Here is a 17,669-nt window from a genome sequence, read left to right on the forward strand (position 1 = left end):
AGAAATTTTATCCTATCCAAAGAAAATGCAGTCACCCTAAGACCTGGTAAAGAACTAAAAATGACTCTTTATTGTGTTCTAGAAGGTGGTGAACAAGAACACTGAAGAAGACTGTTGAAATATGAAGAAGAATTATTTCTAACTCTACCTTTTATCCTTGCCTTGCCACTATTGTAATTGCTGATATCAGACACAGACCTATTGTAGCTTGCATTAGGATTATTGAACAAGATCAATATGAAATCTGACTTTTAAATTAAAATTTACAGGTGTTACAGAGTAGAATTAGAATGTATGATTGAATGTGTGTATGAATGTATTCATGTATGAATAATATATACACATACTATATTTTATTTGCTTTCAATATATTAATTTAGTTTGGAGTTTTGAAAGCTTTTCAATTGTTCCAGGTATGTACTGTAAATGTACTGATACAGGAAGCAGGAATAGGGAGTTTTGGGACTCTCAAAGTAAAGATGAGAAAACTAAAATCCACTTAGGCAGGATCTGGAAAAATTACAAGGAATGTGAAATGTTTTTGCCATTAGAAAAAAACAATTTTTCATCTATGTATGATCCAAGACCTATATACTAAATTGCTAAAGTACTGTCTGTACATAAGAAGAGTGTCAGAACTGAACCAAGGCAAACAGTATATAGACCAATTTAAATCAAGGAAGATTATCTTAAAATTATGTAAAGAATGATTAAGGCCCAGTTTAGAACATTATGAACGATTCTGTTGAAGATATTGCTGCTACAATGTCCTACACTGACAGGCTGCTCCTTTTTAGCCTTGAACACAAAAGGCTATAAAAGGGCTTCATAAACAAGTAGTCAAAGTCCATTGATAGGAAACTGCATGGAAATGGAAATGGCTTCAGAACTGAGAAAATGAGACATTTTAACCCAAAAGGGTTGTGGCAGTATGGCACAGGCTACCCAACTATGTTTTTGAAGTTTACTTCTAAGAAAGGACTGCATGAGATCATTGGATCAATTAGCTACTAACTACCAAACAGGCTTAATAGACCAAATAGCTTCCTCTCATTTGTTTTTACTGTACATTTCAAAACACTATAAAAGTCAGTTACTACTGCTAATTCCTAATCTTGAACAGGAGCAGAGCACCCAATACTCTGTGTCTTATCCCTCATTCATACATGATTTTATGCCTAGATAGTCTCTGTCTTGTTTATAAAATCAAAAGACGTAAATGTGATTTCCTGTAATGAAAGAGGGCATGAAGTTAATAGGATTTAACTCTGTTCTTACAAATGCAGAGGGTGATATGTCATAACCTCCTGCTTTCAATCAATTATCCTGTTTGCTGAGGCTGATGGTACCAGAATGTCAATGGACAAGTGTAAAATGAGGGGAAAAAAATATTTTACAGGATAAAATGAAAGCCATAAAGACTGTCCTAAGCACAACAAGAGCAAAAAATGAAAGCAACAGAATGGTTTAAACAATGATAACCGAAAAGCACTTACTCTCTCATTCTGGTATCTGATCATGATGTATTTTAAACGGACCCTTAATTATTGTACTTAAATTTGTATGAATGGGGACTAACATATTTGGTATGTATAAGATATATATATATAGAACATAATTGTACACTGCCCTGCAAATATCTTAGACACAGGATTATGTACAGTATGCTATAAGCATCAACAATTTATTCTAAACCTCCACTACTGGTTTCTACTCATACTCTGTTGCCAAGCTTGTCATTTAACAATCTTCAGTTCACTTTGAGCAAAATCTTCAAACAACAACACAAGATGGGTCAGACACGAATAGCCAATATGAAGCCTTTGTAGCAGCTAATCCACATTTATCAATCAAATCTTACTGACTCTTTGCCAATTTGTCCTCATCATTGTTTTCTCTTTACAAGTCCATGAAGCTAAAAGGTTACATTATGGTCCTACAAAATACTGATCTATCAAAATTAACTGATACCTTAAAACCAAAGGTCAGTAGACGATCAAGAAAGAATTGTGTGTCTGCATTAAGACCGAAAAACTGTTTTGTACATAACATATATAGTGTCAAAGATGGCCAAACATTTGGTCTCCATAATAAGCAACAAAAATATGTGCTCCTAAAATAACGCATTAAAAAGCACTACCATCTCAGTGCTTTAAAGGGTTCTGAAGTTCTATTGCTGATGATCTTCTATAACCACTTCCACCCCACCCCCATTTTCGCACATGTTTAGATTTAATCATCCAGCTCAACAGTGTGCATTAAAAGCTGGAACAGCTGTCCTGCTTTTATCACAGAACACAGAGACAATGTGCTGCTGGTTGCTAGGTGACCGTTGCTCTGTGTTACAACTCAAGGCGTAATGGTAAAAGTGCATCATATACAGTACTTATTTATTTACTTAGGTATTGATTTAAAAATAGATATTTAGGTTGACATTTTTTGTTGGTTAAGATTGATATATATATTCTAAAAAGTGGTCTTGATTTTTTGTTATAGTTTTAAAGTGTCATTGTCATACATACAATCCTCCCTTACCATTTAAGATAAAATGTCTTTCAATGACATTAATCATTGTATCTCTGAAGTGAAAAAGACTTTTTGGGTGACTTCATTCAGTCATACATATACTGTGCATAAATACATTCTGAATTCATTAATTGAAATTAAATTCCATTTACATTAAATTAATGTATTAATGTAGATATTTATTACTAGCTCAAGTTACAGAACTACCTATTGATACCTGGATCACTGTGTTCACTTCTAAGATCACATTTTCATATTTAAGTCATGGGTGTGCTCTATTATTGCAATTACCAGGGTACTGTATGCATCAAACTGAACTTCAACATATTCTGTCCAGCCTGGTACCTTGTTCCATCTCCCACTGAGCTGGACAATCTCTTATACACTACCTGTGTTTCTGTGCCTGTTTGCCATAACCGGTCTCTATCAGCAACTGTATCTGTTAGAGCTCATCCTAGCTCTGAAGTTCAAATAGTAATAAAAAAAACACACACTGTGTACTGCGTATATGTTATATTTGTAAAAAATGACCTACATTGAAAAGAGACATCAGCCTGAGCTGGAGCTTACTTTCCCTGCTTGTGGTGTAGCACTCAGTGGCACAGTTCCTTGATCATTTATTGTGCCACTAATGATCCTTAAAGTAAAATAGCCATTATGAAATATTTAATAACAATTATATGACTATAATGCTAAGGTAAAAAAAACTAACTTTTGTTGCTTATATAACAACAACTTTCAGGCTCAAATGAACACAGTATTTAATTCTCATTTTAGAAATGTTTCTTGTTAAAAGTACTTATTTCTACTTCTTGTGCCCTTTTCCAAAGACAATCCTATCCTAATCTTAAAGGATAGGACCAATCTAATGTTGTCAAATGGATGGATTTATTGGATATACAGAAATAGAAAACAATTTCTAATTTAATTCTAAAATACTGTAGAGACAATCATACTAAGACCGTTTTGATTCTAGTTTGTCAGCAGAATCAGAAAAACCTCTCTCAGTCCTTAATTCAAGTGTAAACCATTGAAGGGTCTATACTTGAAGAGAGCTTTCATATTGTTCTGGGGATTCAGGAAATGAATGTGATCATTCTCTAGGCACTCTCTGCCCATTCTGAGAGGAAAGAGGAAGCAACACTCACAACAGTGCATTACCTTATTCTCCCTCCAGATCTTATTCAACCAGCAAATAGGATTGTCCTGTTGTGACTATTAACCATCAAAATGCTGAATGGCACCATCAACATAGAATCAATTTCTATTAGATGAACACTATCTTCTGTGATATAAGAAACTTTTTATTAAGACAACAGGGAACAGGAAAAATGAATATTCCTCAGATAATGACTGATTATACAGCTTCTTTACAACAAAAAACAAACAAATGTGGAAGATTAGCATGATATGGCTACGGAAGGCAAGTGCATGATTTTTTTTGGATATTACCTATTCTAATTAATCTAAGAGGATACTTATTATTTGCACACAATACATTGCATAATTACTCTTATTATTAATTTGGTTGATGCTTTTGTCCAAACAAATTACACTTGTACCCATTATTAGAGCACTGCATTTTTACCTGAAGAGCTGTTCGTAAAATACCTTGCTCAGTGGTACACCAGCAGTATTGTACATCTCACAACCTTGTTTAAAGTCCAGGGCCCTAATTGCTGCCATGGGCAAAAAAATCTGGATCCTTTGAAAAACTGACACCGTGTTTCTTTAGAGATGCCTTGACAGAGCAATTTGTCTTCCCAATACATTTATAGTAGTATTGCTTTAATATACCCATAGAACAGCCTGGCTATCAGAATGCTGGTATACACATTTCACTTTTCCCAGAGGAATAAGGGCAAAGTCTGTCCTTGCTGTTTTTACTAACATAACATGAATTAAATATGAACGATTCCAAACATCTTGGCAATCATATAAGGAACTTTACATGAAAGTGCACAAGCATTTTAACACAAAATGATTTCAAAATAGCCCAAATCATTTTATCAATTACATAAAACAACCCAAAACACAGAGAGGTGGTACATGATGAGGCTATCTGGCAAGTGCACAATTTCTGTAGTCACCGGAGATACAGTGTAGGATTATAGAAACAAACAGTAGCTGTAGAAGATGGAGGAAGAAAACAGAAGAGCAGAAGCAACAGTCATAAGGAGACAAGGGAGCTTGATAAAAAGCAAGGCTTTATGGACAGATACAGTACCTGCCCACACAAGCTGTGGCTAAGGGAACTGAAAAAAGAATGGATATCTGCCCGCATTTCGTGTATGCTGTTGTCTTATGCAATTATCAGCAAAGACTGGCTAATAACTATACATGTACATTTCTGCTGAGGAAGCAGAGTATGTTTTTAAACATATTTTAATTTATTTATAAACATCTCCTTATATACAGTATGTACAGAGAGAAATGAGGCCCAGAGTAACTTTTTGATACACGCTCAAATAATTTTAAACCTTTAAGTGACTGAAATGTACCTTTGAAATGCATGATCTTTTTCTGAAAGTAGGATTATATCCTTAGTTCTAGTGTGGTGAAATAATAGGACTGCATCAAATTGGTTAGCAAATAAAAATGATGCTTGATATTTCCTGAGAAACTTGAGCTTGTGAAGTTTGTGGTCAGATGGTTAATGCACACGAATTGATTGATTGTCTCATGGGATTAAATGATGCCATACCACTGAAAAGAAACCACAACTGGGTCTTTTAAAGAAACAACTTGTTATCTTAATTATGGAGTTACTTGGAACAAAACTGATTCCTCCTTTAATTTTGACAAGTGGTTTGCCTTTTCAGATCAGAATTGCTAATGTCAGAGAGAGAGAATATTTGTTTTTTTTCCCTCAAGGTTAAAATTTTGAGCATGTACAGTAATTCCTTCTTGCACGTGAGTTTTGGGGTCTTTTTTCGCCCTGTTAAAAACAGCAACGGAGGAACAAGATGGTCACTGCCAGCAAAGGTGGACTGAGGAGCCTGAGGGCTCCATCCAGTACACAGTCTGGTCAAGGCCTTTGGACTGCATAGCGAAACAGGAGCAGCATACCTTCACTGAGCTGTCAGAAAGGGAACAGGAAGAATTTATTACGCTGGCAGAGAGTAAGGCACGGCCAGAGTAACCAGGCATGGGGATAGCGAATAGGAACGATGGGGGAGAAAAGACACATCTTTACTCCAGAGAAAGTAATTGCCATCTCTATTTTTTCATGACTTCTTTATTATATGCTGAATACTATACCTGAACAGTACTTGAGTATAAGGATTTCAGTGTCCTCGGATTAAAAAAAAGAGTCATAAAACATTGATGCAGGTACAGATGGGAGAAAACCCTAAGCATGTACAAAACATGTATCATTAAATGCCCACCCCACCTCTTCTTTTTGAAAAGCCTCTCAACTGCCTATACTGAACCACACTATATTAGTACAGCAGCACGAAAAAAGTGTATTTTATTAAAAGGACAACATTAAGAGTCTATTAATTGTTAAACATGGTGCTTAAATTCAAACAACACCAAAAAAAATCGTAAAGAGCTTTAATCAACAAAATTTCCTAACAGATTGCTTCTGAACAGATCTCCAAATCATCAAGGCAGCCAACACCTGCTATCTCCCAGGTCCCAAGAGTCTAGGTTCAAGGACATGAGACTGCTGCCACAGCCTCTGTTATTCCAATTTCTGTATGGCAGACTCGGGAGAATTCCCTTCATTTTGTATCTCATTGCAGCATACTAAACCAGCTCGCACCATAGCCAGCAATAACAACAAATAGCAAGCAACAGGAAATAAACAAGCAGTTTAATAGCACTTGCAATCCAGCTGCTTCAGGTTAATCATTTCAGATACAATGGGTGCTGTTCAGCATGGATGACTTACCAAACGAATCAAACCTGTTTGAGCTATGGATCTGATTTATGTCGCCTGTTAAAGTGGTGACAGCTTTTCATCGTACTTCATAACATGTGCCAAACTGTAAAGTAATGCATCATCATTCTCCCATCTTACTGGGGGTGTGACACTACAGGTTCAATAAAGCACCTATCCTGGTGTAATAAGCCATTTTAATCTAGTCTCTTGAGTGACCGATGTGCCCATATCTTAATGGAGCTGTCTATTTGCTCCCAATACTAATTCTTCGAGTGGTATGATGTTCTATGCCAAAACCGCTGTTAATGCCAATAAAACATGATTGAGTGGAAGGTTAAACAAAGAAAGCATTGCAGTCTGAGTTTCTTTATCTTGGAATACAGCAAAAGCGATTACTGAATGTACATCTTCATACTGTGGCTGAGCAATAAATCAAAGTCAGCATCTAGAAATAAACCAACCACCCCCCCATTAAAAAGGCCATAAAGCAAATGTCATCACGGAGTAGTAGAAATCAATATTATTGATTGAACAATTACACCGATTTATTTTGCAATTTTTAATCCACCGGGACATCCTGGGAAGTGCTAATAGCTATGCACAAAAAGGAAGCCAATGTGATTACCACTCTTACTAACATTTGACATTATTACATCTACATTTGACCAAAATTTCAATTAATTTACCTAAACTAAAAATTGATACTCACATTTCAAATTATTTCTCTGCTTCCCTATGAATCTGACCTATGAATGTTGAAATGTGGATTGAACGCTTGAAGATTTAAGTATTCTTAGCTTGAAGTGAAATAACAGTCACTATACACATACCTTGACTCCAGGTTTATCCATTTAATCATGAGCCACTGTTGCAACTTACTTATGTTAAAGTCTTTAACATAATATTAAAATAAAACTTCATAGCAAATTTAGTATATTTTGAAAAATAAATGTAGTTATACTATCAGATATGGTAATCTCTCTTTAGAGCTATGTTCTAATTATTGCTAAAATAGCACGGCCATATTGCAGAAGACCTAAAGAGCACTGTATATAACTTGATTCAAAGTACATTCTCATTCAAGGTGAGATCTTTCAAATTTTCACAAAATACTGTTGTTAGTATTCATTTTAAATGATTAAACAGAAACAAACCGAAATGAATGTGTAAACTGGGAAACATTTCCTAAATCATATTAAAACACTGCATCGTACATCATATGATAGTATTACACTGTAAATAGAATAATTTCAGAATAATTTCATATATGTTCATATATAAGTTCATATATATTTAGAAAACAAGCTAATTAAATGACATTTCCATTAATGATAAGTTTATGACAGCCAAAGACATATATAAAGACAGTATATATGAATAAATGCAAAGCCGAACGTATCTTAAACTTAGCACTATTTTCTTCAGTTCTATGCTGTAATGCTTTTTTAAATGCAATGCCATGTTTTATTGCACCCAGGTCTACACTCATTTTAGCAATATTTAATATGACTAAGGCACTGGGCTTTGTGATGTCACAGTAAGAGGAAGTACAAAGGGCTCCAGGAATGCTGTGTTATTATTAGTCAGAGGAGAGAGAGAAGGAGAAGGAGGGAGACTGAGAGAAATGCAGCTATTCTCTCTGATCATTTCCTGCTCCATTTAGCAAGTGCACCAGCAAAATCACATTCTCCATCATGTAGTTAAAGATGCATTATCTCTTCATTACTCACAAAACATTATAGAACACCCACTGTACTACATTTACACTTGGTTCTCAAAAGATGCCATAGCATTATATATGGAATGTAGGCATTTACACGACAACAAAAATGCATTTCATTACAGAACCGGATTAATTGCTGCAATGCTTTTCTGCTCATATTTTATATATGCTTCAAATGTATAAATTATTAATATTTTTTTGGAGAAGCTTCCTTTCAGATCTCATGTCACTCCAAGCACTGATTAGCACACTACTGAATCTGCTTCATCTGCTTCATTGTAGCCCTATTTTTCCAGAAAACAAAAAAATAACAAAATAAAAAGGAACTGAAGCTCAGGCACTATAACAATATCTGCACATGCTACCTTTTGTGCCTTTTCAACCAAATATTTGTACTGCATCATTTCCTGAACAAGAACTGTATCATGTGCTTGTAATAAGCAAAGTATACATATCTTCTTTGCAGCATTTTGAATATTTTGCTTAAACTGTCCATATGACAAATAATTAATTTTAATTTTATTTGATGAAACCTTATTTAAATAGAGTAAAATGTCTACATTTCAACATTGGAAATACACAGATGAATAAACAATTATTTTTTGTTTGAAATATATACACTACTGTTTTACCTCAAAAGACAAACTGGACTTATAGCATTTTTTGTGAATTTGACAACACATCCTTAATGCATATCTACATAAGAGACCCTTTTTTTAAAAAAAAAAGTAAAACACAACTCCAGGTCAGAACATAACTGAATACAGACAATAACATGATTATTTTCTTAACAAAATATTTGATGATTTCATACAAGAAATTACACATTATACACAAAAAAGATTTTCACAGTACAGCATATTTCTTAAGATAAATGATTTCTCTATATTTTGAAATAAAAGCTTATGCTACAATTAAATCATGGGAAAACAAGTCTGACCCTCTGCCAATCATATCTTAAAGAATTTCTCTACATTAAACAACTCTACCTAGGGCAAAACACAATTTTAGCTTAAAAGTGCTGCCATCATTGCAGGCTTATGTAAACCAGTAAAAGAGTGCAACTCTGAAAGGAAACCTTTAAGCTTTTAGTGCCATTTTCAAGAAAGTCTCTTCTGCCAGAAGCAGCTATTCCTTTCTCTTTTGATTCCCAGAATCACTCTAATGAGTGACTGAGTCAACAGATCCTTGTAAAATCCTTGCATTCCAAAATTATTTAACACCATAAACATGTTTCACCAATTAAAACCACTTTTGAATGTTTCGACAACTTATTTTTTTGCCTTTTTAAAAAAAGTCGGTCTCATCAATTACTATCTTTGCAGTGTTACTTAAGATTTTTCACAAGTTCAACAGCCTCTGCCTGGGTGCTTAAACTGCAGGAACTTAAAATGACATCAGAAACAGGACCATTACATCTGAGACTGATACAACTGTTCAAGTTGGCTTATCTCAGTCTTCTGCAATCGTGCCCAAGGAATGCTGCATTAACAGCCCAGCCAAGCAGAAGCTAAACTCTTTCCTTACCTCAATGAGGAAGTCGCCTGTTCTGAGTCCAGCTTGCCATGCGACTCCTCCCTCATCCACTGACTCCAGATACTGCAGGGCAGGGAATGCTGGGGTGGGGGTGAACTCTTCAATGGGGGTATCGGCTTTTCAGCAGAGAGGGAGTAAGGAGAAAGCAAGGAATACAATATGAAGATTGCTTTGGTCTGCATTTTAATATGAATCCATATTGTAAGGGATATAACAAACTGCAAGTCAGAATATATAGTACAGCATGGCCTCAAATATTACATCATACGCTAAATGACTAACAGCAATCAAGAATTCCACTTTAGGAACAGCTATCCACTAATCATAGAAGGCCATTACTATGATTGGGGCCCCCACAGTAGCTACAAAGTACTTGAAGAAGAAATACTTTGGTGTTGTGAGGTTTTTATGGAAAAAAAAACGTTTCAGACTGGTTATTTGAAAAGTTCATTAATGAGCTTCTATTAACTGTACAGTATGTCATGCACTTCCTAATTGTTTTTCCTATTTCAGTGTGTTTGTTTGTCCTTCATCTTTCTTGCTTATACATATTTAAGAAGCATTGTATTTATTGATGCTGAGTTTATCATAAGAGATTCAAACCCCTGAAATGGTTTTGACTCTCTCTACCACAATGGACATATATATTTAGTTTTGTCCTCATGGTAGCCAGAAACCAGTGGTGACAAGTGACACATTCAATAAATCACCCTTTTATTTGCATGCATTTGAATTGCTGTCCAGATGAGCACAGACTGTCCTCAAAGAGTGTAGATCTCTTTCGTTATACAGCTGTACATAGTTCATACTTTACATTGTACTGGGACTTGATCTCTCAGGACTAGTGTTGGACTTCATCAGCCATCAGAGGTTTCTGCACAATATGGCCTAACTGTCTTTCCTGAGCCTTATTACATAAAATACATATAAATATTATATAAATAAGCCTATAGATATGCTTCCTTTTTAGAACTGTGTGAAAATGTTACTGGGCCAGCTTTGTAATTTGTTTTAAAAAAGCAAAATCTGGAAATTGTATATTTTTCCGGAAAAAAAAGATGTGAATAAATTACAGAAAGCAAAACCTTAAACTAAATACCTATGCACATACATAGGAGCATACCATGCTCATAGGAGCCTGTGAAAATAGGCAAAATGTAAAATGAGGTGTCCGTGTACTGTATGTTTGCAATCACTATTTGCCCAATCAACTTTAAAGCTCTTGCATGCTATTTTTAAATTCAGAATGGAAAACTGTCCCATAAAGAATAGCATTATCAAAATGCTCAATGTGCTTTCAATTCCTATTTTGCTTCATTACAAAGATGACAATAGAGGGGTATACAGTATGACAATACAGAGAGAAAAGAAAAATCTGATTATTTGTAATACCTCGAAGGGCAGAGGAAAAAAATGAGATTACATTAAACCATGTGCTAGTTACCCAACATAATCACCAGTAATTGCTATAGCAGATGATCATCCTAAATTACTGGACAGTATTTTTAAGGTTCCTATTGGCAGAATATACTGTATCTATTATGACTGATATGAAAGCTTATAGCAATGTCAGTAATAACAAACAGTAGGGTTTTGTTTAAGCATTTGCGCAATCATGATGGTACCTGGAATCTGGATAAGTAGAATACCGGAGCAATATTTAGTATTTTCAAAAGGGGAGGGAAAAATAGATCTGTTTAAGTGTTAATAGACTGTCGGGGCAAATTTTAGCTATTTTTCTAGAATCTGCCCAGATAAGCAAACAAACGAAAGGAAGCAATACACAGCAAAGCAGAAGAAGAGGAAGGGAGCATGGATTAAAAATTTGTTTTTGCAGCAGGCATTTCTCCTACCTTTGGCCCCTCGAAGCACAAATCCAAATCCCTCATTGTCCTTCTTTTGCAGAACCACTGTCTTCTCATCAATAATGCAGTCACTGTGAAGAAAATTCCGAGGATAGCGCCCGTTATTACACCCCATCATCCTCATCATTGCAGCAGCTGCTCTTCCCGAGTGGAGGTTCATCATTATCAGTGCCACCAATGAAGAAAATTAATCATTTATTCAAATGAACAAGATGACAACATCGGCACGGCCACTTCCAGAGAAAGCCCCCTCAGATGAGAACGAAGTTGTCTTCCAAGGAACAGAAAGAGGCCTCAGCCGGCAGGAGAATGTGACGTTGGAAAAAAACATAACAGCTAAATAAATAATTAATTGTCAAAAATAAAAAAAAAACAGCCTCACGGAAATATCAACAAAATAGGAAGCAGAATTAGAAAGCAACCGTGATGGCTATAAGGCCGAATGTGAATGTCTGAATGGATGTGAGCTCTCATGTCATCAGCAGACAAGCTGTAGGAGCCCAAGGAACGCAGGCTGCATGTGATTTGAATGACATTTTCATTAATATAATCCTCAACTGTGAGTGTACCAGATGCATTTTTCAAGTCAAGCGAAACCAAAACGAAAACAAAAGCCAGCGTTTCTTTTTTTTTTGTGTGTGGTGGTGGTTGTCTATCGTCTGTTAATTGCTGTCAAATGAACTCGCTGCTTCTGTATCCCCCTTGTAAGTCCGTTCCCCCAGCGAGAGCCACAGAAGGCAGAAAATCAGGAATGTGGTCAGAGAGCATAGAGGTTTCGCCTTTAAAAAAAAAAAAGAGAGAAAAAAAATCTCTTAAATCTCTTTCTCTCTCAACCCATTCAGTGCTGCACACTGCTAGGAGTCCACATGATCAGTTTGACAGCCCACACGGCTAATAGAAAACGGCTTGGCTTAGCGTCAGCAGGCATGCTCTCCTACAGCACCAAGAATTTACATAATACAATTAGGAGAAGAAAAATGTGTAGAAGAAATAACCAAGTATAAACTGAATTCGATCAGATGTTATAGATCTCCACTCCCATTTTCAGTGATCTGATGCTAAACATGTTTTTACATTTCTTAATGAATAAAAAAAGACTTATTTATTAATGCACTGACAATTAAGGAATTTACCACATACAAATGGAGCTCAGACCCCCCCTTGAAATGCCTGAATGGCGACTACGTTTTAAAGAAAGAAATGTTTCCTGAATTGTTTGAGCTTTTTCTTTTAAAAAAACAGGGATACCTGGATTTACACTGCCTGTAATTTAATGCTGAATACAGAGTGCATAAACCACTTGGAAAAAAAATGCTGCGGTTATGATTCATTTCTCAAGTAAAAGTATACAAATTCAAAACTAATACATTTCTAGAAGAGTAGAATGTGGCATGAAAGAATTAAACAAAATTGTCTTTCATGAAACAGCATGAAAGCTAACATGAATTACAAATGAAACAATTATAGTAACACTACAGTGCCTGCACACATCATGACATCAGCATGTTGCCCTGTGCAAATAAAAATATCATGAGAAACATTGCTATATGCGGTGGGTGGGGACAGAGTTAGGGGGGTGCACACAGAAATTCACTGCATCGCAGTCATTTCACAAATCAGAATTCAACCAGTACCAGGGATTTAAAAATGATAGGAATTATGTTATCAAAAGAAGACCCTGTCAGTGTATAAACACAAAACAATCCTCCTTAGCCACAATACACATTAGTGTGTATAAGGTTTGGTTTAACTTACACATTTTTTTTGTTTTGATTGTCTCCTGGGCTTCTAACAATAAAGCCTTTTTGGCTTTTTTATGTAAGTTGTTGTTTTTTTTAAATTGTACTCAGATTTGGATCTCTGTGGCTAAATCTTTGTAAATAATTACTGTATAAACCAACACATTTTTGGATTCATTTTTTAAATTTTTCCATAAGAAATATGAAATCAGGGAGATGAATCCCAGCAGTGCTAGCAACTGCACCATGGAATGCTGAGTTGCCGTAGTAACATAATCTGTTTTTAAAGGAAGTCATCGTGTAGTTGGAGTGCAATAAGGTTATTAAAATCCTAAACTGGTGATGAACCGGGTCTGTGGTATTATTTTATCATTAAACACTAGTTCCTCAAAGGGATTAATTCGACCTCTACACCTTGTTTCTGGTGTAGGTTGTCGTTTTATCAAAGTGAAATGGCTCTCAAATGATCAAACAATAATTTCCTATTCATTAAAAGGGGAAGAAAAGGCCTAAACATTCCTCTAATTGTTTTTCAAAACCCTTGCCTACATTTGGCTTAACTGAAATGTTTTTGGTAGAAGAACACCTGTGTCATCAGGTTTAAATGTTTAGTTACATGAATGCATGTTTGAACAGAAACTTGCTCCAATGACTAAAGCTACTCCCTGCTTTTCTATGTGTGTTTTACTGCTTACCCGTCTGGAATGGAATGTCAACACTATTGTTCTGCAGTATGTTGTTCTCATTCAGAGGGTAATTGCTGTCCTTCTCCGAGAAAAAAAAAAAACTAGAATCACCCTGACATTTTTAAGACTCTCATTTTGAAAAGAGGCACAGTTGTAAGTTCATCCTACAGTTGTGTTCCACATCACAAAAATAGAAACAAAATTCTATCCTTGTGTATAGTTGTTAAGCATTCAGGTCTATGTACATAATTCATTATACAGTTTTAAGTGCCGACAGTATTTTAATGTTTTGAAGTAGAATATTTCAATATAAGTTTATGTTTTAATTTCACATGACTTTTTTTTATTCTTCTCATTGTTAGCAGGTATTTATGTTTGTTGGAAAGGCTAGTAGTTCACAACATTATGTTTTCACCAAAAACAAAATACTTCACACTAACTGCAAAGCACAATAACTTTTAACATAGATGCATTTTCATCTTGAAATTTCCAATTGTATCCAACACAAAGAAAAAAAAAGATATAGGGCTGTATTACCAGATCATTATGGAATTATTAAAATTGTAACACAAACTTTTTACAGTTACAGTACCTTTTAAAACCAGTGTCATATTAGATAATTCTATTAATACTATCAATAGTATATACTTCATTAATTCTTACAACTAGTATTTTCTTCATATTTTGACTACTTCAAATAATGGAAAACAATTTAATTACCATGTCTACTAACTCTACTAAACATTTAAACAGAAATTGTCTGATACATTTTCAGCACTAGACATACCAGTTGTTGACTGTTTCAAATACCAATTCAAACAATTAGCACAATGTTGAAATTGGGCAAAAAAACAATACTGGAAGTTAGATGTATATGACAATCAGTGAGTACCCTCACTGGGGTTGTAAAGTCATAAAAAATTGTCTCAGCTTGCTTAGCACGATAGTTGATTTTACAAAATTATGCAACGTGTGGATGAAATTCTATTATAAGATAATACACCACTATGAATAATCGTATATAATCCTCTTTTTTCGTTATCAGGGAACCATTTTTAACATGTATTATTCTCAAAACATTGCATAGAACTTCAAATAATTTCTTTGTGAACTTTCATTTTCTCATTATTCTAATACAGAATTTTAGCAAGAAATGTTTCACATATTTTAAAGAAATAGTGAATCCAACAAAATGGTTGTCATGGAAAATGACAGGTTAAAACTTCAGAATTGTTGCTTCAGAAAGATGCAAAAAAAGATGAAATGTTGCAAAAGTTGATCTAAAAAGTGATATCAGGAAATCCACCTCGTTAGTAAACTAGAACAAAATACATGATCCTAACATATTCAATACTTAAAAAGCTAGCTTCAGGAATACAGACACATGGGTACACTTTCACACTCAATAATGTACAGTGTTAAAGTGGAAAGGACATTTTTTAAGCTTAACTTATTTTTATCCTGCACAAACAAACATGCCATATCAAACATTTTGCATATTCCTCTCCATTATCTGACAAAATGTATCAAAAGTGATGAGTTCATATTCTACAGCTCATATCTTGCAATTATTATTTGCTAACATACCCATTTAAAAACAGTAAACTACAGTATCTTATGTTCATTATATTGTTATAAAACAATTACTGGCAAAATTTCCTGTGTACAAATGTAATAAATCTCTAGCTTTCAGTGTATTATAAAGGCACAAACATTACCAATGTTAACTTTAACAGAAAAACAGGGAGATATAAATACAAACGTTTTTTTACATATCTGAGATATTTAATTCTAAAATCTCCTTCCTTGGTACCATGTAAAAGTTTAACGCAATAGGATACCTCCGTACAATGTACTTTGATTCATATTGATAATGATAGAAACAAATGCCAGAAAGCAAAAAACATACAGTATATACAAATTAATAACATTCACAATCAAGTTCAGTTCAGGCATAATTTTAACCTGATGATGAATACAGTGTTTTAAATGGCTGGTATTTTAACTGCTGTACTTGTCATAGTGCTTCAAAGTTCAATATACTTGTTATAAGACCATGTCATAAGAGCAAAAGAAGTTAAGTCCACAGCTATACCTTGAGTAAATGTATCTTCTTTTCTCATTGTGAGGGACGATTTTTACCATGATTCTCAAGACAAATTCTCCTGATCTCTAGATAGCTGAAAAGATGCTTGCCGAGGAATGAAGGATTGTGATAACACCTACACTGAGTTTAGCCAAGAAGATGAATGTCCTTCTTTTCCCATCTAAATCATGTCATGACACATTTGTGGCCAATAAAGCCCCATATAAAAACCATACTGCACTGGCACGGTAATTAATAGGTTTGAGTATAAGACCTTCACACACTGATTTACAACTAGTCAGAGTCAATAGGATGGCTATATAACAGTGTCAAATCGAGCAGGCCTGTACGGTGTATTTCACACTGCTACCCTGGGAAAAGGACAGTCAATGAACATAACAGCTACTGTAGGTTCACCTTGACTCACTTAGCCTTTCAGAAAAATATCAACATAAGCAACAACAATTAATAAAGAGCATTACAATAAAAGGTTTTCATATTGTATCGTTTTATAAATTAGCTTATGATATTCCCTGGCATATGGGCCTGTCTGTGTTATGTAGCTGCAGACAAATATTAAGGTTACAAATACTTACCTTAAGTATTGCATTTGTTTGGGTGGGTTTAACAAAGATAGGGTTAAGAAAGCTATACAAAACTGTCTTTGCTTGAAAGTTGAAAACTAAGCTTCCATCTTATAATAGCACATCACATTTTTTTCAGAAGAACATATGACCTTGGCAGCTGTTCAGTCAAATAAAATGTAATTCTATAAAAGTCAAATGAATTCAAATAGCATTATGACTCTCCTATACACTAGGTATTCATGAATACATTTGAACTGGAGTTCCAATTTCAAACAGATTGCCTTTGCAGTACACAATGTTAAACATGTCTCTATTATCATCTCAAAAAACTGCCTGCTAACATTTCAACAACAAATATACCAAACCTAGTCATTGCTGCGAGTCAGAATTTATGAGTAATGATTTGCATGCAAGAAGTAGCAGCAAAGCAGTGAGCTGTACTTCACACTTGCCAACAGACATGCACTCTTGAGCAGTTTGGACAGATTCCTAATTAATATAAACTGCTCAGGCCGACACTGAGCTTGATCAAATAGAATGTAATTGCCGAACATGGGTTTATATTTATAAATGTCCAGCACTAGTTACACTGTCCAAATGTTATTTTAATGTAATTTGTTACCAGTAGGCATCGGATCCATAAAACCGTAGCCCCTGTATTGTATAATTAGGAGCTTGTACCGTGATCAATCACAACAAAACAGTACATTCAAATGTAAGCTCGAACAGGACTCTTGACTACCGCACAGAAGAAACATCCAGCATATTTTGTCACGTATTCTATTAATTTTGAACACAAGCCTTATTTATTTCCAAAACAACAACTGAATACACTGTGTGAAAATATAAATACTGATGATTTAATTTGCCTGCAGCAAACAAACAGAAACTGGGCTACATACAGTTCTTTATATTCCACAGTTTGCTTCTTTGTAACATCAAAACTGCAAAATTCATTCAATCCAAGTCCATGGTTTCATGCAACATCAGAAGACGATTTAGAGTTGCAGTATATTACCATATTATTTTGGA

At 34.8% G+C, this 17,669-nt stretch overlaps 1 protein-coding gene across 4 annotated transcripts in view; it reads right to left on the minus strand.

Moving 5' to 3' along the window:
* The window catches only part of shank2b (SH3 and multiple ankyrin repeat domains 2b), a 185,629-nt gene that overhangs the window by 52,171 nt on the left and 115,789 nt on the right, over window positions 1–17,669 (minus strand). For all 4 annotated transcript variants that reach the window (XM_069181535.1, XM_069181534.1, XM_069181536.1 and 1 more), the window contains exons 15-16: window positions 11,528–11,610; window positions 9,666–9,790 (exon numbers count right to left, since the gene is read on the minus strand). In XM_069181535.1, the coding sequence (XP_069037636.1) occupies window positions 9,666–9,790; window positions 11,528–11,610 (208 nt within the window). The remainder of the gene's footprint in view (window positions 1–9,665; window positions 9,791–11,527; window positions 11,611–17,669) is intronic.

This window comes from Lepisosteus oculatus, chromosome 21 (genome assembly GCF_040954835.1).
Source record: "Lepisosteus oculatus isolate fLepOcu1 chromosome 21, fLepOcu1.hap2, whole genome shotgun sequence".
Classification (NCBI taxonomy): Eukaryota; Metazoa; Chordata; class Actinopteri; order Semionotiformes; family Lepisosteidae; genus Lepisosteus; species Lepisosteus oculatus.